At 44.1% G+C, this 27,851-nt stretch overlaps 1 protein-coding gene across 7 annotated transcripts in view; it reads right to left on the bottom strand.

Annotated features, from left to right (window-relative positions):
• The window catches only part of AKAP13 (A-kinase anchoring protein 13), a 440,963-nt gene that overhangs the window by 110,823 nt on the left and 302,289 nt on the right, over window positions 1-27,851 (bottom strand). For 6 of the 7 annotated variants that reach the window (XM_077472410.1, XM_077472415.1, XM_077472413.1 and 3 more), the window contains 4 exons: window positions 23,154-23,235; window positions 18,335-18,468; window positions 5,867-6,228; window positions 1,413-1,466 (listed from right to left, as the gene is read on the bottom strand). In XM_077472410.1, the coding sequence (XP_077328536.1) occupies window positions 1,413-1,466; window positions 5,867-6,228; window positions 18,335-18,468; window positions 23,154-23,235 (632 nt within the window). The remainder of the gene's footprint in view (window positions 1-1,412; window positions 1,467-5,866; window positions 6,229-18,334; window positions 18,469-23,153; window positions 23,236-27,851) is intronic. The other variant, XM_077472414.1, reaches the window with a different exon arrangement.

The following is a 27,851-nucleotide window of genomic DNA, read 5'->3' as shown; positions in this document are numbered from 1 at the left end:
GATTACCATACTTCTCCTTTAAAATATCTTCATGAACTAAGCCTTTTAAGATTTGGAATCGATGCAATTATCATACTTGTCATGCAACTTTGGAAACTCGCATGGCAAGTCATACCCCATGTTTTCCAGTGATAACCATTCATATATATGCGACTTAATGTCACAGCAACTTCAAAGTAGTTCATACACTACTTTGATCCAACTTTCATGCAACTTCAGGTCCATTGACTTCAATATTAACACTGAAAAGTTGCATGAAAGATATGATTTACATGCAACAGTGGGTCCAACTTTGCAGAGGGACAAGTCGCATCAAAGTTGAACTCATCCAAAGTTGCGTCAAAGTTACTCCAAAGTCACGAAACTGGAGTTGTACAAGTGTGAATGGAGATTCCATTTACATTAGTACGACTCCAAAGCTGCGCAAGTTTGGAGTGCAACTTTGAATGGGGGGTACTTAGAAGTGACGTTGTATGTAAAACATTCACGTATGACTTTTATGCAAACTCCCAAGTCCAGCTACTGTGTCCAATGACACAGACAGCAGGACTCGGCCCGCCCCCCTGTGTCACTGAATTTGATTGACAGCAGCAGGAACCAATGGCTGCGCTGCTATCTATCCAATGAGGACCCGAGACAGCAGCTGGAACTGCTGGGCTCGTGCTCATTGCTGGAAGGATTGGGTTCAGATGGGAGAAAGGGAGGCTCTGGGGGGCAGCTGCACAGAATGTTTTTCAGCTTACTGCATTAAGCTGAAAAAACTTGAGGGTTTACAACTCCTTTAACATTGAAGTCTATGGCCCTCAGGTTGCATGAAAGTCAGACTAAAGTAGTGCATGAACTACTTTTAAGTCGCACATATATGAATGGCTACATTGGAAAACCAGGGGTACAACTTGTCATGTGATTTTGATGTCCAAAGTTGCATGACAAGGTGCACAAGTGTGAATGGGGCGCAGGTGTAGAGAAGCTAGTTGGTCATCGTGAGAGGTCCAAGGTTACATTAAATAAAGTTATATTATGACTATAGGTGCAGTCAGGACCACTGTATAGAAGTAGCATAGTGCCACTGCCAAGCCAATATTTAAGCTGGCCATAGATGGTTCGAATCTCGGCCTGATCAGCAAGGACCAGCCGAGATTCAAACCATCTATGGGTAGGCTGAATGTACCTGTACTGAGGATGCTTTCTTTGTATAATTTACCAATAAAAGAGACTTTGGTCCTTTAAAAAACTTCTAAACAAATGGAAGAGCCAAGTGACATAGGTCATAAGATTATACATACTGTTTATATAATCAAAGCCTATGTCAAGTGGAGTTGTGGAAGGGCATTATCCTCATCATAATGGGGCACAATGGATCTCGGAAAGTGTTAGTACATACATATAGAGACGGATTTTTATTTTGATACCTTCTTTTGTGAGCAGTTGGCTTCCTTACAACATCCCCCAGCATTCGAAATGAACTGCAAATGAATCATTGAGATAGATCAGCATTGTTCAGAAAAGTCTGAAATAATGGGAACAAGCAAGGGTAGAGAAAATGCTCAGAAGCTGAAAGCCGGGCTGTGGGCACCAAACAAAGCAACGAATACAAGGGAGGTTATGTTTGCATCGTGCAGTATATGCAGCTAAGGACCGTAGAAAACATACTCAATAGCACAGCCCAACACTGTACTTTCCATCAAGCAAACATTTTAGGATACAACAATGCAAGACAATTGTTCTCCTCCTTGGACTACTTCCAAGTACATGAAAGCAACACTCAAAACGGTTTAAATCAACTGATGCAGAAGTCATCTGGCCTCATCTGTTCTGCATTAGTGGTAATTGCTACGTCCACAGACCTCATTAGTATGTAGGACTAACAGCGCCCCTTGGTGTATCTTGAGCCGTCTATACACGCACTTGTACATTTATATGGGGCGATCTCACTGAGAACCGTTCACCAGAATGACCCAGCTACAAGGGAACACAGGGGACCTCTTAGAGAAGACACTGCATACATCTATGCCAAAATAATTAAAGCAACGTCATAACAAATACCAGAACAGGAGCCAGATGACTGGTGATTTGTAAGACAATACAGTCCTATGAAGACTGATCACTTCATATGAGTAGCATACTACATCAATTATAATGCTGAAACACTGCAGCATAACATGGTGTGTTCCCTACAGCTGACTTTTTGATAGAGCTGGGTATACACTATTGTAATTGGGTATATATTAGAGTTTTTTTCAACTTTTGGTGTAAGAACATTGTAAGAACTGCGACCTAAATATCGAGCTTTGAACGACACTCAAAGCAGGGGACTGAATTTCCAAGATACTCAAGTAGAGGAATGCAGGCTGCCAAGAAGCCCATCCGATGCAGTACATAAATGGCACCACTTTCCAAAAACCAGCCACCATAGCATAGACATCAGATCAGCTTCAACATGCAAGTCTTTCCGCCGAAGGCCAGGTCCCTTAACGCATTCCATGTTGCCCCCAAGGGCTTAATCGTAGGGTTAAGCCCCAGTGGGTGGAGTGAAATTCATCAATGGGCGTAGCCTTTGGCAGAGACTAAAGCCATATCTGCGGTCATCTACACCATGTCTGGCCCCTCTCCTCCGCCCCCCCCCCCCCCCCCGCTGTCTTCTGGGAGACACAGATCCCAGAAGACGGCAGGGAACACTCAGAATGCGCATTGCGACTTGCACATGCGCAGTAGGGAACCAGGCTGTGAACTTCCCAGTTCCCTTACTAGCGATGCTGGTGCCTCCACCCGAAGCCGAGGGACGGGGATTTGGGGGAGGACATCGCAGGCGCCCTGGACAGGCAAGTGTCCTTATTTTAAAAGTCAGCAGCTACTTTTAATTTTTTTTTTTTTTTTTTTAGGTGGAACGCCGCTTTAATCAGACGGATGTTTATAGAAGATGCTTCATGGACAATCTGCAATACTTTATCTATGCACCTCCCCTGATTGGTCTATTAATCTGTTAAGAAACCATAGGGGGCCATTTCTATTCTGGACATCCGCAGCTACATTTCTTCCATGAAAGGACTTCTTTGAGCATTTGTGTGTGCCGCATTACTGTCAATATGAGTCAAAGGAAATGCTCATGAGTTTGCAAATTTAACTTTACCACAGAAAGTGGACAATGTGTACTATTAATAATTAGCTCCTTATCAGTATTTTCGAGGTTTTAAGCATTTAAAGCGATTGTAAAGTCTTGTTTAAAAAAAATAAAAAACAAACATGTTATACTTACCTCCTCTGTGCAGTTGGTTTTGCACAGAGCAGCCCGGATCCTCCTCTTCTTGGGTCCCTCTTTGCTGCTCCTGGCCCCTCCCCCCTATCGAGTGCCCCTACAGTCAGCAGCTCCCTATGGGGGGCACTGGAGCCAAGTCACAGAACCCTGATCTAGCCACGTCCCCCCTCTCCCCTAATTGACAGCCGCAGGAGCCGATGGTGCCGCTGCTGTGTCTCAACCAATCAGGAGGAGTGTCTCGGGTGGCTTAGACATTTGTGGACATCGCTGGATAGAGATGGGGCTCAGGTAAGTAATTAGGGGTTTGCTGGGGAGGCTGCTACACACAAAAGGTTTTTTTATCTTAATGCGTAGAATGCATCAAGATAAAAAAAAAAAAAACCTTCTGCCTTTACAACTACTTTAAACTTTTATAAAACAATACGAAGACAGCCAAAAATTAAAGCTGGGCATAGATGGATTGAATCTTAGCTGGTTCAGGAGGGACCGGCTGAGATTTAATCAATCAATCTATGGGCAGGCCGGTTGTACCCAAGTTGGTCCATCTATCGACTTGGGTAAAACCAAAACACAACAAAAAAAATATTCTACGCTCACAAACCAGCATCCGTTATTAATACAAATGCGCTCCAAATTTTGGAGATTCTCAAAATGTATAATTTATGATGGATAGATTAAGAGCAGGTAGGTCTGGAGAGAGCCTTTTATGTGCTCCTTGTTGCAAAACCCAGTTATAGGTTGGGGTTGTTGTCATTTGTTTGCACTAGGTAACAACCAGCCTGTCTGATTTTTTTTACATGCGATTACTGCTATAGCTAACAGACTTAATGTGTTCTTCTAGCCGGGAAGGCTCTCTGCTGACAAATCACAATCGTGCTGCTGGAGCGATTCCCCCATCAATGTTAGCTGTGTTGATGGGGGAATCAAGTGATTTTCTTTACTCGAGAAAAGAAAGTCGCATAATCTATGGGTTGCTTTAAAGACTTCAGATCAAAAAATAGCTACGGTAAAGCCGCTGTAATAAGGATATTCACGTTATGCGGCTGTACCTGGTGGGAGCTGGCGAAAGAGCTTTGATGAGCTCCTCCCACCACTGATGGTCAAGAGCTGGGTGCAGTTTGTTTCTTTTTTTTTACATTAAAATGAATTATTATAATGTCTTGACATTAGAGTTAAGCTACAAAAGGTCTTCTTTTTAATAAAAAAAAAATCGATAGTCTTATTAAAAGATGGCGATCAGCTTCATTTAAAAATTCCTATAATGTAGCGAAATTGTTTTAAACAAGTTTTTCTATTTATGGTTTGCATTATAAACCACATGGGAGCGGCCATTTTTTTGCTGATTACACTTGCAGGTTGAGCTTCCTGTACTGTTGTACGATGATTGTGCTTTTCTTTCAGTGCATTTTTAAGAGTCGGCTGAAGCTAATGTAAAACAAGTTGATTAATGAATGTTATTTGAAACAGTCACTCAGCAAAGGTGGAGATTGCAGAGCCTGACATGCAGATAACCAGTACAGGATGTAGCAACAGTTCTATACACGAAATACCGCCATAAACGCATTGGAAATACACTACATAGTTTTCCTTTAGCTGCATAACAGCATGATATTAAAGCACGTCTCGGGGGGGGGGGGGGTGGGGGGGGGGGGAAACGTGCAAAGTGAATCAGCCACAGCAAATAGCCCTGCAAAGCCAGTAGGTGGTATATCATTAGCTGAAATGTGATTGCTGTTGCACTCTTCTACCCATTATCATGCATAACATATAGATAGAACATTCTCAGGCCTTCCACATGACCCTCTTCATATAGATAAGACTATTCACTTTCAGATTTCTGATTTAAAAGATAACTCCACCTTTTGGCCCATGTTTAACCCATATTTTGGGTGCAACATGAACTATGGTCAGCATGTACAGCCCCCCCCCCCCCCTCCCCCATTGCCAGACTACACCCCCCCCCCCCCCCCTTAGCTAGATTATGGGGTTGCTCTTCCCACAGCGACCTGTCAAATATTACGACATTGGAGCAGCTGTGCGAGGCTCCGCATTGCCTCTACATTCATTTACAGGAAGTTGTAAATAAAAAAAACTACAAGTCCCATCTGCCACCATGGCAGAGGGATCCGTAGCTTCTAATGGAGCACAAGAGACGTCACCACGCTTGTAGCCTACTGACAGTTTCTTGAGCTCCACTGCTGAAAGATGAGGGACTTGAGCAAGAACCTGCAGGTGCCAAGGCATTGCACTTCGAGGGTTCATATGCAAAAATAATGATGTATATTTTTGCTTTTTGAAAAATGGCTGCATTTATTTATTTTTACAAAAAGGTGCAATTATTATATTGCTTTGATAACAGACTTTTGGCATCAGTTCTATATAAAAAAAAAAAATAGAGTGTTATCTTATGGAGATGGTCATGATGGAAGGTATAGACATTTTCCCTCTGTAATTCTTAGTGTTAAATATGTTTTTTTACAGTCTTATTTGTAGCAGTATTATGAAGTATTAAGAAAACATGGTAATAAATGTTACCTTTTCATAGGAAAGCTAGATTATATATAAAATATATATAAAAAAAATTGCTCCATACAGAAATGATGCCCTCACCTCCTACGACTAATTTCACTGTCACTGGGGGTGTGTTTCCAAGGCTCCCAGCTGTGCCTCCTGGGTGAAGCAGAGCGGGTGGTGCTCTTAGAGCGGGTGACGTGAGGCGACACTTCGGTGATGTTGTCCATCTCCTCTCCTTCCATCTCTGACACTCCGGTGTGCTCACATTCCCTCTCCTCTACACATGCAGTCACTGTACTGCTACAGCTGCTGTCCATACTGTGTCGGTCGCTGGGCTTCTTCATGCTCGATGTGCGGGGAATAGAAATGTCACTGCCATGGGAGGAGTTCCTTTCTAAAGAAGTATTATCATCTGAGCCCAAACTGGAGACATCACACAAAGACTGTTCCTCTTCAAGCTGGAATAAAAGCATAAAGAAAAAGTTTGTCAATTAATTTCTTAGTAATAAAGTCCTTGTAGATCACAAGAGAGCGCTCTCATCTGCAATACGTTACAGTCATATGAAACATATTATTTGCAATACTTAAAGGGCTAGGTCTCCTTTTCAGAAACAGTGAACACACTACACCCTCCCCACCTCCCTTATCCACACTGTACCTACCTCCAGGGGGTGATGAGCTGCCAACACCTACACAGTCGGTACACTGTCCAGGGATTTGAAATCCCCGCTATTCTCTTTCTCCTTTCTGCAGAGCTTCAGGGATGGAGCAGAGCGATGTGCCAGCACTGACCTATTAGAATCGCTCTGATTTGTCCTGGAAGTGCTGCAGAAAGCAGAGGTAGAAGAGCAGGGATTTTTCCCATGTACAGCCATTCATGTAAGGGGAATTTGTACACAGCACCTGGGCTTGTACACCCTCTGGGACCACTTTAACCTACAGTTAAGCCTAGATTAAGGCTTACCTGTAGGTGCAAGAAATATTTCCTTAACCTACACGGTTAAGGAGATATTTTACAAAAAACTGGCACCGATGTCTACGGCACATGCACGCCAAAGACAACGGCGCAAGCGCACTGAGCATGCTGTTAGTGAAGGCTAACATGCCGTCACCGACGGCTCCCGCGTGCATGTGCTGGAGTGACGTCATCGCTGCTCCGGCCAGGCACAGCGCCGGAGCCACGATACCGGAAAGAAGATGGACGCTCCGTGGAAGAGGGGACAGCAGTGACATTGTAGGCTCCTGTGTCAAGTAAGTGACACATAATGGACTACTATGCGATGCATAGTAGCCCATTATGCTTTACCTTTGCAGGGAAAGAAGAAGTAAAACCCATCAGAGTTTACTTCCTCTTTAAAAAGCAACTCCACTTTTGTTGGAAAAAACAAAAAAAACAATTCCCTCTGAGTGATCAATGTACATTTCATAAATGTAAACTTTGTAGCAGGTTCCTAGCTATTTCTGCCCTGAAGAAATACCGGTTTGTTTCACATTTTCTTTGAAGACTGATTTTGAATTGGAGGGTCTGGCTCATTATAGTTACCTTTGTTTGTGTTCCGATGAGAAAATCTGCATGGTCTCCATAACTTTGTCTCACCAAAAACTAAAATTTTAATAAAATTTGACCTTCAGGCTTGTTCACACATGAGGTTGGGGGCTCCCCCTTAAGCTGGAGAGGAAGTGGTAAGGGATGTACAGCCATGGCCAAAAGTTGAGACTGACACAAATATAAATTTTCGCAAAGTCTGCTGCTTCAGTAGTGTTTTTTAGATATTTTTGCCAGATGTTACTATGGTATACTGAAGAATAACTTTAAGCATTTCATAAGTGTCAAAGGCTTTTATTGACAATTACATTAAGTTTATGTAAAGAGTTAATATTTGCAGTGTTGACCCTTCCATTGCAAGACCTCTGCAACTCGCCCTGGCATGCGGTCAATCAACTTCTGGGCCACATCCTGACCGATGGCAGCCCATTCTTGCATAATCAATGCTTGGAGTTTGTCCGAATTTGTGGGGGGTTTTTTTTTGTTCACCCGCCTCTTGAGGATTGACCACAAGTTCACAAAAAAAGGATTAAGGTCTGGAGAGTTTCCTGGCCATGAAACCAAAATTTTGATGTTTTGTTCCCCAAGCCACTTTGTCCTTATGGCAAAGTGCTCCATCATGGTGGAAAAGGCATTGTTCCTCACCAAACTGTACTTGGATGGTTGGGAGAAGTTGCTCTCGGAGGATGTTTTTGTACCATTGTTTAGTCATGGCTGTGTTCTTAGCAAGAATTATGAGTCAGCTCACTCCTGTGGCCGAGAAGCAACCCCACACACGAATGTTCTCAGGATGCTTTACTGTTGGCATGACACAGCTCACCTTTTCTTACCCAGAAATTTTTTTTTTCCAGATGCGCCAAACAAATCAGAAAGGGGGTTCGTTAGAGCAAATGACTTTACCCCAGTCCTCAGCAGTTCAACGCCTGTACCTTTTGCAGAATATCAGTCTGTCCCTAAAGTTTTTGGCTTCTTTGCTGCCCTTCTTGCCATCCTTCAAAGTCTTCTCCTCACTGTGCTTGTAGATGTACACCTCTCTCTCACCTGTAGATGGGCACCTCTCTGGTGCACCTCTCTCTCACCTGTAGATGGGCACCTCTCTAGTGCACCTCTCTCTCACCTGTAGATGGGCACCTCTCTGGTGCACCTCTCTCTCACCTGTAGATGGGCACCCCTCTAGTGCACCTCTCTCTCACCTGTAGATGGGCACCTCTCTGGGTCGCCTCTCTCCCACCTGTAGATGGGCACCTCTCTGGTGCACCTCTCTCTCCCCTGTAGTTGGGCACCTCTCTGGTGTCATTCCTGAGCAATTTCTGCACTGGTGGTGCCCCGAATCCCCATAGCTGAATCCACTGTAGGAGACAGTCCTGGCACTTTCTGGACTTACTTGGGCGGCCTGAAGCCTTCTTCACAAATGCAGTGGAAATGTTTTTTTTTTATGGGATTAGGTTCATTTTCATGGCAAAGAGGCAAAGATTAATCTGATCACTCGTCATAACATTCTTGAGTATATGCAAATTCCCATTATAAAAACGGAGGCAGTAGACTTTGTAAAAATTAATATTTGTGTCATTCTCACACCTTTTGTCCACATCTATACACATTTAATAACCATGATACTTTTCTTTGCGTCTGCAGCAGAATTATACCCTCTGCTGCTTTCGGCGGGCTCCCCTCCCCCCTCAAATTGTGACCCATTCAAGTGAATGGGGCTGCTCTGCAAGCCATCTGCAACCACAAGCAATGCATGTAGTTGTGGCAGAATCCAAGGGGTTAAAGCAAGCAAGACAACCTCACCACTCTTCAGAGACCAAAGCACATGTGAACGAGGCCTTAGTACAGACTTCTGGTAAAAGTAAGCCAATGACAAAAGCAGGAAATTAGATTTTTGGGGGTGTTTTGTACACCAACACAGAACCTTGCCAGGTGCAATGAACATAACAGAAAAGGAAAGTTAATGTTTAAGAACATTAAATTAGAACATGGTTTGTGTATCAATTATATATGCTACATACTATATATATATATATATATATATTTTTTTTTTTTTTACCACTTCCGGACCGCCCCACCGTTGTTGTACGTTGGTACTTTGAAGAGGAATATTGTTGTTATGGCAACAGCTAGCTCTTCTTCAGCGGGCGGTCTGCTTCAAGATATAAGTGGTCTCTGCGGCGGATTCGCCACAAGATCACTTTCGATTGGCGGTGGGAGACATGGATACAAGTGAGGGTAAGATGGCCCCCACCTGTCTCCATATCACTGCAGGCAGAGGCGGCTCTCTAATTAGGCGGTCGCCTTAGGCCTCGCCCCCCGCAGGGGCATCGCGAGTCACGACCGTCTAATTTGCCCATACCGCAAGCTCCATGATTCGTCGGGACCGCCTTGCATTCTTGACCCGAAGTCCCGGCGAATCAGATTCCCGTGGCTTGTGCGGGGTGTCTCCGTTCCCACACGCCGCAAGCTCCACTCCGCTGTGCATTGCAGCCGGGATCTCTCCCCAGCTTCCTGACACACAGCGCACTGCGGAGCGGAACAAACTGAACCCGCCCCTCCTCCTCCTCCTGTGCCGTGATGTTTTCCTGTATACAGTGGAGGAGGGAATGAGTCACAGCATTCACCGAGAGCCGCGCTGGTCTGAGGTCTGTGTAATGTAAACAGCCTGGGGGGGGGGGGGGGGCGCATAAAGAACAGGGCAAGGGAGGGGGGACAAGCAGAGTTAACTTGGAGCTATTTGGGGGAGAGGATGTCCATCCATCCCCCCATACCATCCCAGCTCCATCCACCACACCACAATCCCGGCTACATCCATCCCCCTGATCCAATCCCAGCTCCATCCATCCCCAGCTCCATCCACACCACCCCAATCCCATCCTGGCTCTATCCATCCCCCCGATCCAATCCCAGCTCCATCCATCCCCCCATACCATCCCGGCTCCATCCACCCCACCCCGATTCCATCCCAGCTCCATCCATCCCACTTCAATCCCATCCCGGCTCCATCCATCCCCCCATACTATCCCGGCTCCATCCACCCCCCCAATCCCATCCCGGCTCCATCCATCCCCCCATACCATACCGGCTCCATCCACCCCACCCCAACCCGGCTACATCCATCCCCCGATCCAGTCCCAGCTCCATCCATCCCCCGTAATATCCCAGGGGCTGGGATATGAAATCCACTCCCCAGCACATATCTTCTCCCCTCCCAAAGCCCCCCTAGCACATATCCTCCCCCCAATCAAACAGATGCTGTCTGCCACAAAGGAGTTGGCATGCATTTGATGGGCACAGAGGCTGCATTTGATGGGCACAGAGGCCGCACTTGATGGGTAAGCACAGTGGCCGCACTTGATGGGTGGGCACAGTGGCTGTATTTGATGGGCACAGTGGCTGTATTTGATTTTGTTGAATTTTTCAGTTTGTTTGCACCCCCCCCCCCCCAAGAATTGCGAGTACCAGCCGCCACTGATCTCTTGTATCATGTCTGAAGCCTCTGACCATCTCCTGTATCACGTCTGAAGCCTCTGACCATCTCCTGTATTATGTCTGCAGTCTCTGACCATCTCCTGTAGTATGTCTGCAGTCTCTGACCATCTCCTGTAGTATTGTCTGCAGTCTCTGACCATCTCCTGTAGTATGTCTGCAGTCTCTGACCATCTCCTGCATCACGTCTGCAGTCTCTGACCATCTCCTGCATCACGTCTGCAGTCTCTGACCATCTCCTGCATCACGTCTGCAGTCTCTGACCATCTCCTGCATCACGTCTGCAGTCTCTGACCATCTCCTGCATCACGTCTGCAGTCTCTGACCATCTCCTGTATTATGTCTGCGACTCTCACTCTGCGGAAGGAGCTCCAGAGCCCCCTCCACATTACAGTTTGCCATTTAAATGCAAGTTGGAACTCTGTGATGTAAAGGGGAATGCAGTGGACTCTGATATAAAGGTAATCTTTGGTCACCAGAGCCCCCCCCTCCCTTACATTAGAGTTCCCCTTTACACCAAACTCTGCAGGTTGCCCCTTAGATCATGATACACAGCATTCCACTTTATATCAGTTTTCACTTGCACTGCAAGGGGGAATCCTGCAGACTCTGATATATGGGGGAACTCTGTGCTGGCTGGATTATATTAACCTGACCTGGATGTGAATGGGGCCTCATGTCTCAGATTTGCCAAGCCTAGAGCCACCTCTGACTGCAGGGCGGAAGTGGCGTCAAAATGTCACTTCTGCCTATACCTCTTAAAGGGCCTTTTTTTTGTATTTTTTTATATGACTTTTTTTTTAATTGCATTTTAGTGTAAATATGAGATGTGAGGTCTTTTTGACCCCAGATCCCATATTTAAGATGTCCTGTGATGCTTTTTTTCTATTACAAGGGATTTTTACATTCCTTGTAATAGGAATAAAAGTGACACATTTTTTTTTTTAATTAACAGTGTAAAAATAAAAAGTAAAAATAAATTTAAAAACATTTTTTTTTAAAACGTGCCCTGTCCCGACGAACTTGTGTGCAGAAGCGAACGCACACGTGATTAGCGCCCGCATATGAAAATGGTGTTCAAACCACACATGTTAGATATCACCGTGATCGGTAGAGCGAGCGCAATAATTCTAGCCATAGACCTGTAACTCAAAACACGCAACCTGTGGATGTAAACATCGCCTATGGAGATTTTTAAGGGTAAAAGTTTGTCGCCATTCCACGAGCGGGCGCAATTTTGAAGCATGACATGTAGGGTATCAATTTACTCAACATAACATTGTCTTTTACAATATAAAAAAATTGGGCTAATTTTACCATGGTCTTATTTTTTAATTAAAAAACTTGTATTTTTTTCCAAAAAAAAAAAAGTGCGCTTATAAGACCACTGTGCAAATACGGTGTGACAGAAAGTATTGCAACAACCGCCATTTTATTCTCTAGGGTGTTCGAAAAAAAATGTTTGGGGGTTCTAAGTAATTTTCTAGCAAAAAAACACAAACTTTAACTTGTAAACAACAAATCTCAGAAAGTGGCTCAGTCCTTAAGTGGTTAATGAAAGTGGAGCTACCCTTTAAATTCAAATAGACTTTGACACTTTCCCACCATATTTAATTATTATTATTTTTTTTTTTTTTAAAAGGAGACTCTTGGCTGGGGTTGGACTCTGATTGACACCTTTAAAGGGGCTGTACGGAATATGTATACACCTTGACTGATAAGGGTCATCATAGACAAGGAACCATTTCTAGACAACCGCTGTATTTTGCGCAAAGGAAATTCAGCAATATAAAGCGACATCACGTAAACGGGTCACATGAATGTCACACACTGTACCGAAATGGTGTGCAAATCTACTATGACAAAGTTAAATGGTGTTTTCTAGCGTGCCACTCTATAGATATTTGCCGTTATAGACTAACTGTACACTAACTAATATGTACTTCTCAGCCACAGAGCCGTCTTTGTGGAAAAACAGAAACAAAAGGGAAAAAAAAAAAATTCTTCACACTGCTAATGAAATGAAGAGGACTGAAGGGAGCAGACGAGGAAATGATCTCACCATGCACTCATCCTCCTGTGAAACACTGTTGCAATCTCTGTTACAATGCACAGACTCCTCCGGAGGAAATCAGTTATGTGTTGTAGTAGCAACACTACCGTCTTATAAATAAACACATTATAGCGAGATCTGTATTCAACAATAACAGAGGCTACACTCAGCATAGAGAAGAAGAAAGCAGTGCGGCCGAGAATGCAAGACTCCATCTGTGATTGGATGGGAGCTTTACAAATGTGACAGTTGTCCACAGAAACACCTGCAGTGCACTGTCCCAAAACACACAACCATGGCCAAATGTCGAATCCAGCGGTCTCCAAACTGCGGTCCTTTGCTTGCTTTTACCCAGTCTTTGGGGCATTTCATCCACTGATACCAACAATAGAGCAGAATTCCCACCACTGACACCAATGAAAGGGTACATTTCCTCCCAATGACACCACTGATTGGGGCATAATTCCTTGGCATTACCACTATAAATCTAAACCATTCAGTTTTACGCTATGAGTGCCCGTCTCTTTTATGCATATGAAAATACCCCCAACTGTTTTGATGTTACATAGTAGGTGAGATTGAAATAAGACACGTCCATCAAGTTCAACCTATGTTTGTGATTCTAAGTCACTATTGCCTTGTATATCCCTGTATGTTGTGGACGTTCAGGTGCTTATCTAATAGTTTCTTGAAACTATCGATGCCCCCGCTGAGACCACCGCCTGTGGAAGGGGATTCCACTTCCTTGCCGCCCTTACAGTAAAGAACCCTCTATGTAGTTTAAGGTTAAACCTCTTTTCTTCTAATTTTAATGAGTGGCCACGAGTCTTGTTAAACTCCCTTCTGCGAAAAAGTTTCATCCCTATTGTGGGGTCACCAGTATGGTATTTGTATATTGAAATGTGCCATGGAGGAGGTGATCGTTCTGGATACCACAACTAAACCTACTATATGCGGCTTACCCCTGCAGGGGTGCGAGGATCTGGTGAGTGTGGAACTGAAGGGGAGCACGGATGTCACTTCACTTCCTGCACATGACCTGTGATTATGGCTACGTACAAGTCACTTTGGATCTGAGCACAAGTTGCTTGGCAATCTTGCAATCTGCACCAAAATTGGACTTAATTATATGTGTTTAGATGGATTTTTTCACATATGGACTGCCTTTTTCTGATGAAATTCATTGATTTGTTTTTTATATACACTATACTGTCACAGTACTGTGTGCTTGTTATCATATGCACACCTCTGAGAATTAGCACTAATTAACACTTATTAACAGTGGCCATCAACAGTGGTTATCAACAGTGTCTACAAGGCCCACTAACAGGCCAGGTTTGTAAGATAACTGAAATACATCACAGGTGATATCATTTTCTGCTCAGTGATTGAAGTATTCTAGTCTGTATCTTCCCAAGGTAATACATAAAACCTGGCCTGTTAGTGGGCCCTGAGGACAGGGTTGATGACCACTGACATACAACATTCCCTGCACTTTATAAGTATATTAGGCTTTAATGTCAATGTTTATATGAGTTCAGATCAATTATACTTACATCTCTGATGCACATTAATCCCTATCCAGTATTTGCACTTTCACCTGAGAAGTGCGACTCACCCTTGCAGGTTCACTCTTTAGGTAACAGGCAGCACCACCTACCCCTTATCTTTTAAATTCCACTGTTGCTCCATTACTGGAGCCACTTGGGGGAGGCAGCAGCCCAGTCTATACCCAAGCATGGAATCATACAAACTATATAAATTAATTTTCCTGTTCTTTAATTTGAAATTTGCTGTAAAGACAGAATTAGGCCTAAAGAAACAGTTCTGGGCAAAGCTCTATAAAAACTGATCTTTTGGTTAAATTAGAACAAGCATATACAGCAAGAAATGTGTGAGCAGCTACCTCGGATATAAACATTTTAAGTACTAGCTTGTCATGCTGGTTATTTTCTATTAAAATAAAGTGTAAGGTCTTCAGCAGCTTAGCAAATGGGCATAATCAGGGCATTGCAGTCTCTGCCAAGACTAACACAACCCATTCATCTGGGCTGTGATGTCAGATCTCAGGGAGGGGAAGACCGAGAAGACTGAGCTCATTCAGACCACGAGGTGACAAAATCTCCAAATCATTAACTGGGGAGGTCGAGGATTTCCAGCCATTAATGATAACGTCATATCGCCCACATAGACAGTAGCCTGCTAGTCAGCGGAAAATTTTCAGTGACATCTAGCAACATAACCGATAAAGTATTCTGCTTCATATTACTGTTACAAAACACCAATGTACATTAGAGTTGCACAATTAATCGTTAACGTGAATATTAGTTATTGCGATTTTTTCCCCGTTTGCGATCTTGACAAAGCATTTTCCGATTCTTTCTATGCAGAGAATTCTCTCTGCTCTGCTGAAGCAGACAGCCGCCAAAAGAAAGGGAGGAAAAAAACAAAACGGCCCATCTGCCAAGAATCACAACATTCCTTAGCAGTGGAACTTAAGTATAAACATTATAACAATTTGTCCTTTAGATCAAAGGAATACACTTTGGTGTGTAAATGAGGGACGTTTAACCACTTAAACACTAAACTTTTTTCTGCCATTTGTTAAAATCAATTTATTTATTTTTTGCTAGAAAATTACTTAGAATCCTAAAACATTAATATTATATATATACACACACACACACACACACACATATATATACATACACACACCGTTTTTTTTTTTTCGAGACCCTAGAGCAGGGGTCTTCAAACTATGGCCCTCCAGTTGTTCAGGAACTACAATTCCCATTATGCATAGTCATGTCTGTGAATGTCAGAGTTTTACAATATCTCATTGGATGTGTAGTTTCGCAACAGCTGGAGGGCCATATATATATATATATATATTATGTCATATTTTACGAATATTTTATGTCACACTGTATTTGTGCAGCAGTCGTTCAAATGCAATTTTTGGGGAAAAAAATTACACTTTAATGAATTAAAAAAAAAAAACTAACCAGTAAAGTTAGCCCAATTATTTTTGTATAATGTGAAAGATGTTACTCCACAAGAATCGTGAGCTTTTTAGTTTAAGCAAAAAAATCGTGATTCTCATTTTGGCCAAAATCGTGCCGCTCTAATGTACATAGAAAAAGCTGAAAATAGGCAACCTTAAAAGAAAAAAAAAAAAAAAAAGAAAAATTGCAGAGCTACTCATCCTGTGGAAGTGCATGTACATTAGTGAATAAACAGAGAAAAAGCACTCACATTGCCTCATCCGCAAATATTGGGAACATAAAGAAAAAAAAAAAGGGGGGGGGACTTAAAGAAAACCTGTGGTCGGACTTTAAAAGGCACAACACACACTGGAAGTACAAAAAATTATTGATACTATATGTATTTTTCAATAAATGTTAAAATAATTTTTTGTACTTCCAGTGTTTGTTGTGCCTTTAAAGTCCGACCACAGGTTTTCTTTGAATTCCTTTTCTTCTGCATGTACATTAGGTCTGTGTGAATGCTGACAAGATCGAATATCGATAGGCTCTTCTCTCCAGGTTGGCTGTTCTTCTTTCATCAGGAAAATACTGCACCGTTAGATGGAGCGGTTGATCGTAGTAAAGAAGTATTGATCATCAGTTCCATCTAGCATCCATAACATGGTAATATCCTGATTCACAATATACCTCTAAATTTAGAGCATCCAACCTGGATAAAATGATAGCTCGATGATATTCGATTTTGTCAGAATTTCCACAGAACAAATGTATATGCAGATTCATAAGAATGAATAGCTCTGCACTTTTTCTTTCTCAATATACACGCCTAAGTGTCATTCAGTGGAGCAAACCGGTATATGGCATTTTCCACATCCATATGTGCGCTCCTCCACATAAGAAGCAAGCTCACATCTAGTGCTACATGTACTAAAGCTGGCCATAGATGGATTGAATCTTGGCCGGTTCAACAGAAACCTGTGGAAATTCGATCCATCTATAGGCAGGCTGGTTGTACAACCAGCCTGTGGGATCCTTTACATAAGATTACAGCCAGCGGCAAAAACCAATAGCAGCAATTATGTTCTGACGGTTGGGAAGGCTCCAGCTGGCAGAGCACAACAGCGCTGTGGGAGGCATTTCCCCATCAACACGAACTGTGATGATGGGGGAGTCTATTGATTTTCATTCCTTCCACTCGACTGAAGTAAAGTAAATCAAATCATCTATGGCTTGCCTAAGGGTCTTGATTAAAAATCGTATCACCACAAAGTGGTACTATGGATATGGAAATTAAGTATATAGTGCCATGTCCCAATAAATTGGATTTTAAAGAAAAGGTTTGTGAATGATAAAGTTCATATCATCCACAAACCTATGCTTTAAAATTGCCTAAGTCTGTCTCAGAGGGGAACATTTCTGAATGCGAGAAAGAGGGGAATTTAAGACAACATACTCTGGAAGCGAGTCTTTAAAGAATGGTTGACATTATCACAACATATACCTAATCTAACACTGAACTGCCCTTGTTGTCTTTTAGTTATGAGCCATCTGTATAATGACAATATCTTACTAACTAGTTTGATGGGTCATCAATATTACTAATTCAAAAATAGAAGTGCTCAAAATAATTATTAGACTACAAAAGTTGGAACCCATAAGCACAGTGCTCAAGGATACATAACCTACAAAAAGCTCAAAAAGGGATTAAAACCTCCATCGTCACCAAGTTGACAAAATTACGGTTTAAGGCCACCATAATGCTGGCCCCACGGCTTGAGTGTAGTCAGATTCCAGCTGAACTGGCTGAAATGTGAGCTGTAAATGGCCATGTCAGCACCACCCCGCTCAACAAAATACATTTTGAAATTCAAAAAATTAGCTGGCAAATCACCAGCTAAACATTGACCGCATCGAATCAGATGAAGCTACTGTTCGGATTGTGCGTATATCACTTACCACCGTTTTATTAATAAAGATATGTTTTAGGATAATGCACTAGGTCGGTGGCCCCCCCATCTTGATTTATGGTTTCAGTGTATCCAGACTTCCCCAGTCGTAGGAGGGCAGCAAGGTGAGGCATGTCCAAAGAAACCAGGAGAGAAATATAGGGCAACTGTTGTCTCTGGGGGCCACTTCCAAGAGCAGGAGATTGTGTGTTTTCTATTTGGCCAGAAGTAAGGAGGGCTGTGAATGGAGGGACGTATTGCCACTGTAGTCAGGGCTCAGTAGCCCCAAATATCATGTTCAGCGCACAGAGAGGGACATGGGAAGTGTCAGGATCAGCCAGGTTTTTTTTTTTTTTTTTTTACAGTTTAGATAGGGGCAGGATCCACAGCACAAGCGCTGTGTGTTTAATCTGCTTTAAGGGAACAGGATCCATTTTTTTATTTTTTAGGTTAACAAACACTTTAAATGATTCAGCGCAAAGACAAAAGAAACAAACACCCCAATAGTTTTCCACTACAAATCAGTAATGTTGCTGTACATGAACTCACCTTTGCAAAGACCATTTCATCTAACACTTCCGGGGCCATATAACGCAGATCAGTGTCACTTTTGGATTCCCTTTTCATAGGTTGAGGTGAGGAACGTTCTGTATCCAGATCATCCTCCAGAAACTGCTGACAAACTAAAATAAAAACAAAAAATGATTTCATCTTACGGTTGACATATTATATTACATTTTCTATGCAGGCTTTAGTGTGAAGCTCATTACCTAAAAACCAATAAGTCCGGTAAAACGGTAATGGAGCCATGTTTATAATACAGTATACAAAAAAAGTCCATGTTGATGAAATTCTAGTCAAACTCTGCGTTTATCACTGAAATGGGTACAGCTGAGTTTAAATGGAAAAAGGAAGGGTGTACAACCACTTTAAACCCAACCCCTCCCCCCCCCCCCCCCCCAGTCCTGAACTAGATGAACTTGTGCCTTTTTTTCAACCTGAATATGGCTTGATTCATACTTATGGGTGCAATCGAGCGCAGGCGTGTTTATGCACATTTCTTGCGCACAAGGCAGCCCATTTATTATCATTTGGGCTGCACTGTATACAAAATATGCTGAAAATCAGTTCAACTTCTTAAAAAGTGTTGTGGAAAATGTTATGAAGATGTATTGGATGTATAAAGTGCTGTCTCGTATGTCCCGCTTTATCAGTACTAGATTTTTGGTGCTTCTATTTTATTTTTGGGAAGCAATTCTTGTATAAAGCATACTGCTATGTTATGGGTACACTTTTTAACTGTACTTATTTCTCTTGTTATACCGAAAAAAAACTTAAAGTAAAGTTTTAATAAAGTTTAATAATTAATCTCAGTAAAATAAAAAGAAAGTGCTGCGGCGCCATGTGGTTTGGCGCACATGTGTAGACGTATGGGGGTGCCATTAGCAATTAATCGCATCCCTGTGCGTCTCCTAAATAGCACTGCGTTTCTCTGTGTGTCGGAAGAGTGCACGTTTTCACACACATTCCCAACACACCAAAGTCTGAACCTAACATGACTAACATTCCACAAGATTCTCTGAAAGGTGGAGCTTGACAATAAAATGACAGCCATTTTCCTACACCTTTATACTCGCTGACCCTCGCTTAGGACCTGCTAGAATATGGGAATCATGGCCTGCACCAAAAGGTGAAGTCTATCTGTGTGCAATTGTTCTCTGCTGTGTCTTTTTCCAGCACACAGCCAGATGCCGGCATATAAACAGACAAGTCTTTCTGGTAACAGGCAGAAAACCAACTGCAAATAATCAGTTAGTTGACACTCCCATGGAAAATTCACAAGGAGCCTCCAGAATCATCATGATAATAATGAGCCATACAGTGAATGGAGTGCAGAGAGATGGGGACAGGAAGAGGCCCCATGTGAGGATAAAACAGCAACAATGGCCTCACCAAAACACTGATTTAAAAAAAAAATCCTTTTTTCTAGCAGGAGTCTGGAAAGCATTGCACCCACAATCAGTAGATGTGGACTCCTGCAGACATGTCCTCTGGCTTTCAGCCCTTGCCTCTGTACAGACTGTAAGTTGAAGGACAGGTCAATGGACTGCAAGAGCACTCGGCACTCTTGTAGCCCATTGAAACTACAAGATCGTCTGCTGTGGTGTTAAGGGTAGGTTGTCAAAAGCAGACAGCTGAGCAGTTTTACCTCCCCCCAAAATTCTAATAATACAGTCTGACGGGCAGTGGCGGCTGGTGCAGAACATTTCTGCAGGGGCACAAACTGAAATTGCAGCCTCACTGCGTCCATCATATGCAGCCACCTGTGCCCATCATATGCAGCCACCTGTGCCCATCATATGCAGCCACTTGTGCCCATCATATGCAGCCACTTGTGCCCATCATATGCAGCCACTCGCGGCTCTGGCAGCACCCAACCCACACGCCTCTCTGGCAGCAGCACCCAACCCACACGCTTCTCTGACAGCAGCACCCAACCCACACGCGTCTCTGGCAGCACAGCACCACACCACGTGGCAGACGGGACTTACCGCAGCAGCTCCCCCGGCGTGTCTTCTCCGCTCCACTTCCTAAGCGCCAGGCACCCAATAGGGCGGACTGCCACTTTGGCCAATCAGGAAACAGGTCTGCCGCCCTGCCTCCTGATTGGTGGGGAGGAAGGTTAGTGTGAAAATAGCGAAAATTAATTTGCTATCGTTACACAATTGGGTGGGATCAGGTCACACTCTCTGCTCCCCGAGCCCACTCTATTTTGAAGCCTATTAAAGCCTCTGGCTCTAATCAGGTGCTTCACAAAGTACCACCCCCTTCTACCCCCGGCGTTCTGAAAGGGGCCGGGCGCACGGAGAGCACCCATAGTGCACGAGCCGCCACTGATGACAGGGCTGTATGACATGCCATAGCTGCTGCAATTATAACTTGAGCTGCAGAGTTTGACAGGCAGCCCAGCCACTGCCATCAGGAAGAGGCAGTAGGGCCTCCTGAACACCTCCCACTGCTGCTATACAACCCTCTGGAAAGCAATCCACCGCAGACAATTTTTAATCCTTGCCCATGTTAAGGTTCAAGTTGGTGCCAAGACCGCTGCCCCACATTTCCTGTTTCAGGGTAACTCCTTTCTCTTGTAGCATCCAATGGAGCCACTCATGTGCAAGGCACTGCCCTGCTTCCTTCTCCTCCCTTTATGAAGCTAAGACAGGTTGGAGACTTCACTGTCCACCGTTAACTCTTTCCTGTGAAGACCAGAAGTTTAGGGAAGCAGCAGGAGCCAGCATCATTGCTCATCAAATGCTGGGGTACGATTTTTACCAAATCTTTTACTGGGGAATGTTTATTTTTTGTGCTCAATGGGTTCAGTCAAAAAACGCTCGGGACGAATATTACTTTAGAGGAGAACTATACTTTTAGTACTGTTGTCATAGTAATAATCGCCCTCCCAACCCAAATCTTGCTCTCACCTGTCCCTAATCCTCTGGGGTCCTTGATGTGCAGTCCCATAAAGGAGCTGCACAACCTCGTCTTTGAAAGTCCCCTGACTGGGGTTCGCTTGTTTCACACACGTGCATCACAATCTCTATTTATTCCTATAGAAACCCATGAACCAATGGCATGAAAAAAATATACATTCATTAGGAATAGAGATTTCAGTGTTTATTCGCAAAAGTAGTAGAGCCCAGCTGGCAGGCTTCTGAAGCCACGGTTGCATCATTCTCAGCAGGCCACAAGACAAAGGTCTAGAAGGAGCGGGTAAGTGCAAGGCTTGGAAAAGGGGGTTAGTGCTAGTTTTGGAGGGGAGCTTCTATAAGTACTCAAGGTTCAGGGTCACTGTTACACCAGGCATATAAATATATACTGTAGATCTCACACAGTAAAACTTGCTGTGAACATACAGGAGCACTCACAGCCAATTGGGCTTTTTTGGTTCTACACATTTTAGGCCTTGAGGACACATTAAGGCTGTATTCATATCTGCACGTTCCACTAACATCACTATGGCAATAGGCACTTTTTAACTCAGTTCTGAACTAGATGGTCTTTTTTTCCACATATGTGACATCCACAAGACTCTCTGAACTGTGAAACTTGACAGTTTTCCTATACCAAACATTCTAAAGAAATACCCCCCCCCCCCCTTTAAACTTTTGGAAAAGGATATCGGTAAAAAAGGAATAGAAAGGGATGGGGGGGGGGAATAGTGCCCAATATCAAAAGGGAGAAAAAATGTCAAAAGGGCCGGATAAAGGCTAGCAAAGGGCTGGATCCAGCCTTGCCGTTTTTAGACCACTGTCCTATACACCCTAAGGCATGGGTGCTCAACCTGTGGCCCTCCAGCTGTTGCAGAACTACAAATTCCATCATGCCTCTGCCTTTGGGATTCATGCTTGTAACTCTCAGCGATTTGCAATGCCTCATGGGACTTGTAGTATCACAACGGCTGAAGGGCCACAGGTAGTGGGTTCTGAGAGACGTCTTTCAGCTATAAAAATGTGCTAATTCTGATAAATGTTGCTGAACGCTCAATAACGTCGCTAGCCAGCGTTTAACGTTTTTGATCCATTGGGAAACAAAAAAAAATTTCTTCTTCTTCTTCTTAAAAAAAAAAACGCTAACGTGGAGAAACGCTAATAATCCCCATTGCAAAAATTTTGAAAAACTCACTGCAAAGCTACTGGCGTTTTTATAATGTTATTTTATGGTCCAGTGTGCATGAGGCCTTATACTCGCTGACTCATGATTAGGATGTGCTATAATATGTGAATTATGGCTCCCCAAAATTTTCCGACAGTTTTGCACACTGCAAAATTTGCAACAAATGCGCCAAAATGTGCAGCAAAAAGGCATTAAGCTCTACACCCCAAGAGGTACAGAAGCGCCTCTGGTACGTTTGTCACACGTACAGCAGATTATTCCAGCAAAAGCTGTGTGTAAAAAATGTGCGTCCCCACTACGCCAAGCGTGAATGGGGCCTAAAGGTCAAATGATTCTGAATCATCAAGAATCCACAGTCATTCTTTATAGCAAGCTGATAACAGTATCTGGATGAGGTTACCATTTCAGTAAACCTTGCGGGTCTCAATCACAAGACAAGTGATGGAAGTTTTCTATTTAACAAAGAAAACCCCTTGAAGTATCTTCCGGCCCCATGTGAGAGAATGAGACCTTTATAGCACATACTCCAATATACTTTCAATATCACAAAAAAGTGTACTTCCCCCACAGATCACGTACTCTACTTCTTGTTTCCCCTAAACTAATGTGACTTCATCAATTAATGCGACTGCAAGCATACAAAGCACATATTAACTAGAGGAGAGCTTGTTTCAGCCCAAGTAAACAGTAAACTCACCTGTAGATTCACTCGTCTGCTTTGATTCCAGGAGGACCATGTGCGGACATGGACTTAGTGAACAGCAGCTTTCTCGATTAATCTGGAAAAAGAATTAAACAGTCAAGAAAACGTTGTAAGTCAAGCTGGAGATACAAAAAAAAAAAAAAACCCCACAGAGGCAACAAGATGTCTTTTATTAAACTGCATAAAGATAAAAATAAAATGTTTGTCAGCATTTGTTCTCGAGCCGTGAATCATATGAGCTTTTACATCACAAGAGAAGGCCTGTTGCTAATTAAAATGCAACTTTGGTGGTGTGGCCACATTGTTAAAGTAGAACTAAACCCTACTATCCTTTTCAGCCAAGGAAGCTGCCATCTTAGACACCGTTTGATCTGCAAATGCCATGGTGCTGCACATGATCAGTTATGACACTAGCCGTTTGATGGTTTGACAGTTTGGTTGGGGGTACAGGCAAAACAGTGACAACCAGCATTCCAGGAATGTAACCATTTTCTGAAAACAGTTAAATCAATTGGTTTAGTTCTACTCTAAGGGCAACTCCAGACTCCGTTCCTCCTCCACAGTCTGGGATTTGACAGGTGACCCGTAGTAACATGGAGTGCCTCACAGGCTCAGTTGATATGAGGTGTGTATAAGGGTTCATCCGCTACTGAGAGTGCTGGCGAAGGATGGAGCCTGTCCTGGCTTCTACCATAGCTCAAGGGAGAGAAAAGAGGTGATCCCTGGTGCCGCACACCTGTATGGTCCTATGGTGGTCATCAGAGTGGCAACTTCAGCTTGAACTCTGACCAGGCTATTCCCCTCAATGTGTTGGGGGGCTTGGCCTGGTCAGAGTCCAGGCTGAGGTTGTCACCAATTACCACCATAAGACCATACAGGTGTGCGGCACCAGGGATCACCTCTTTTCACTCCCTTGGGATTTGACAGGTGTCAGCCATGAAAACCCATCCTCACTCTACTGCACCGCAACATCCCTGTACAAACAGCCGCACACCAATCTCATAACACATCAGGAATAAAGCTTTCTGAAGAGTCATCTGACAATCCACCTATCACTCCAAGGCAGAGAAATGCACCTGAAACACAGTAGAGCCCCTTTAACAGCCATGTACAAGAGACCGAATTTTGCTTCTTAAAGTGGAGGTCCGCCCACCCCTGCAAAAATTAGAAGCCAGCAGCTACACATACTGCAGCTGCTGACTCAATATTAGGACACTTACCTGTCCTGGAGTCCAGCGATGTCGGCACCGCAGCTGATGTTTTCATCAGCTGTTGGGTGCTGTCGCCGCCATTGCAGGTAAGAGAACATGGCAGTGTAGCATTACAGCTTCACGCCGGGTCCCTACTGTGCATCCGTGAGGCACCGATGCTCTCTCCTACTGGCCCGGAGGCAGGGGGGAGGAGGAGGGAGCCGAGCTGTGAAGTAATGTGCCTTAGCCCAGAGTCCCGGAAGTGGGGTCAGGATACCTGTCAAAGGCAGGTAATCTGCACCCCCTCGAAAGGTGCAAAATTTGCACTGGAGGGGAAGAGGAGACAAATGAGTGGAAATTACACTTTTGGGTGGAGCTCTGCTTTAAAGACATATTTTAACATTTGGCCTGTACTTTATAGTAAGCCAACAATGCAATGTACAAATAGCCACACGCTGATCATGTCATTTGTTCAAAAAATGTTTATTCCAGATCTGTTATCTAACCATCACTACCCGTAGTCATACCCTTCTAACATGTTTCACCCTGATTGGGCTTAGTCGTATACAACTAAGCCCAATCAGGGTGTAATGTGTTACGGGTGTGATTACTGTTGGGCACGGTCACATAACAGACCCCCCCCCCCAAAAAAAAATAATAATATTGATCAGGTTTGCTGAAAGGTCACCCAGGCATTGAACAAAGTTTGATAATAAACCATAACATTTGGGCTTTTCAGCTGTGTAGGTCAAGTTCGAGCAAGCAAAATGCAGCATGGCACTGGAGGGTGCATGCTATACAATTAAAGGCTTAAGTTGCTTTTTCAAACAATATTAAAGGGGATGCTTAAAGTAGAACTATAGGCAAAACTGATTTTTTTATTTTGGATAGTGTACGAGAGGATTATAACCCCAGCTAGGTAACTTTTTCTCCATCAGTGTACCATTGTGTAGCTCTCCCTTCACTTCCTGTTCCATACCCAAACAGGAAGTGAGAAGAAATCCCTGCAAATAAAAGGGAATTCCGTGGGACCCCCCCCCCCTCCAGGTCACCAGCACTATTGTCCCCATTGGAAAAATTCCCCATCCATTACTTTTCTGGGGACAACCCAAAATTTGTGATTTTCTTTCACTTTCAATGATAATGGTAAACAGGACAAAGGGTGACTCTCCCTAATGGGGGCACAGACAGCAATACAATCCTGACAGATCCAATCCACCTCCCATCAAAATAAAGGGGTTTGCCTTTAGTTACACTTTAGATGCGTTTCTGGATATTGGCAGCTGTTGACCTGCAAATCTTTCACAGAGACCAAAGATTTTCCTAGCATGAGTAAGGCAAAGACTGTTACATTTTCAATGGAGAAGAGGGAACTGTCTACAAGCTGAACAAACTTTCCAACATGGAAAATATGAGACTGCGATAATAAACAATTTCTATACATGCAATCATTGTATTTAACTTATACATGGCTTGAAGAAAAGGGTAACAGCTTAGCTTTATCAGTAAGCCTGTTGTCCCTGTAAAACCCACCTGAGGGAAAGCCAGGCCCCAAACTTTCACCTGAATTCTAAAGGTGCTTAAACCCAGGAGCCTGCATTCACTATATCTGGTCTCCCACAGTACACAGAACATGGAAATTCAATAGTTTTAGTAAATATAAACTGCTAAATACCTTTTCTCATAAGCAGTATATAGAAGTCTTGTGACTTTTATCAGTGTCTGGTTAAAGCTTGTAGGAGGAGTTTTCATTCCCCTCTGATTGTCCTATGATGCTGCATGACTCCTGACCCTCTGCCTGGACAGTGCCGATTGGTCCTGTGCTGATCACATGCACCCTCCCAAAAAATAGCAATACACACCAAACTGAGCATGTGCAGAGTGTCTCCAGGCTATGTACTATCAGAAGATGGATTAGGGACCCTGGGAGAAGGGGGGTCAGAGAAGACCGGAGCAAACAGCCTTTTTACACAATACAGATTCCACAGTGAGTATAACAAGCATCCTTTACTGCATATACAGACTGATTTTACTGTTGTGAGTTTAGTAGCACTTAAAGACAATGGTTGTACTTGCAAATAAGTCACCGACTCTTGTCTATTGATCTACAGTACCTTTCTATTTATCTGTTTCTCTCCATCACATTGACTGCAAGACTTATCACTGACATTATTAATGAGACATAATTCCTCCTATGGGGCACTTGTCCTCCCGCTGACACCAACGATGGGGCACTTGTCCTCCCGCTGACACCAACGATGGGGCACTTGTCCTCCCGCTGACACCAACGATGGGGCACTTGTCCTCCCGCTGACACCAACGATGGGGCACTATTTCTCCTGCTGACACCAATGATGGGACACAACTCCTCTCACTAATACCAATGATAGGGCACAATAGGGTTGTAAACACCTGGATTTTTAAAAATAAAAACAAACATGTTATACTTACCTGCTCTGTGAAAGGGCTTTGCACAGAGTAGCCTCGATCCTCCTCTTCTGGGGTGCCCCGCGGGCACTCGTAGCCCCTCCCCTTCATTGGGTGCTACTGTCAATCTGTCCGATTAGATGGGCTCAGGTAAGAAAAGGGGGGGAGGGTTTGTTGCAGTGATAAAAATAGCACCCCATCATTGGCGTCAGTGGGAGGCCCAGTGCCCCATCATTGGCGTCAGTGGGAGGCCCAGTGCCCCATCACTGGCGTCAGTGGGAGGCCCAGTGCCCCATCACTGGCGTCAGTGGGAGGCCCAGTGCCCCATCACTGGCGTCAGTGGGAGGCCCAGTGCCCCACCACTGGCGTCAGTGGGAGGCCCAGTGCCCCACCACTGGCGTCAGTGGGAGGCCCAGTGCCCCACCACTGGCGTCAGTGGGAGGCCCAGTGCCCCACCACTGGCGTCAGTGGGAGGCCCAGTGCCCCATCACTGGCGTCAGTGGGAGGCCCAGTGCCCCACCACTGGCGTCAGTGGGAGGCCCAGTGCCCCACCACTGGCGTCAGTGGGAGGCCCAGTGCCCCATCACTGGCGTCAGTGGGAGGCCCAGTGCCCCATCACTGGCGTCAGTGGGAGGCCTAGTGCCCCATCACTGGCGTCAGTGGGAGGACTAGTGCCCCATCATTGGCGTCAGTGGGAGGACTAGTGCCCCATCATTGGTGTCAGTGGGGGGTCTAGTGCCCCATCATTGGTGTCAGTAGGACGACTAGTGCCCCATCATTGGTGTCAGTGGGAGGAATTATGTCCCATTGATAATGTCAGTGAAATATAGTTCCCCCAGGGTCGGTTAAGGCAAACAGCCACAGTTTTGAGACCACTGATCTAGAGGGAGGGAGGAAAGGCTTTCCCCGGCTAAGCACATCCTTCTGCTTGCATGCCTCAGCTGGATTCTCAGGAAGTAAATGCTACATGAATCATCTGCCCATACTCAAGATGGCTGCCGTTAGAAATGCTGAAGGGTGTTTTTCAAAGTGATTTCTCCTACAAAATAAAACATGGCGACATGGGTGGATTGGG

The sequence above is a fragment of the Lithobates pipiens genome, unplaced genomic scaffold, assembly GCF_037356315.1.
Source record: "Lithobates pipiens isolate NorthernLeopardFrog02 unplaced genomic scaffold, aLitPip1_a1.2 Scaffold_8, whole genome shotgun sequence".
NCBI classification, from domain to species: domain Eukaryota; kingdom Metazoa; phylum Chordata; class Amphibia; order Anura; family Ranidae; genus Lithobates; species Lithobates pipiens.
Note: the sequence above shows the minus strand (reverse complement) of the source record. Positions and strands in the feature narration are given on the sequence as shown.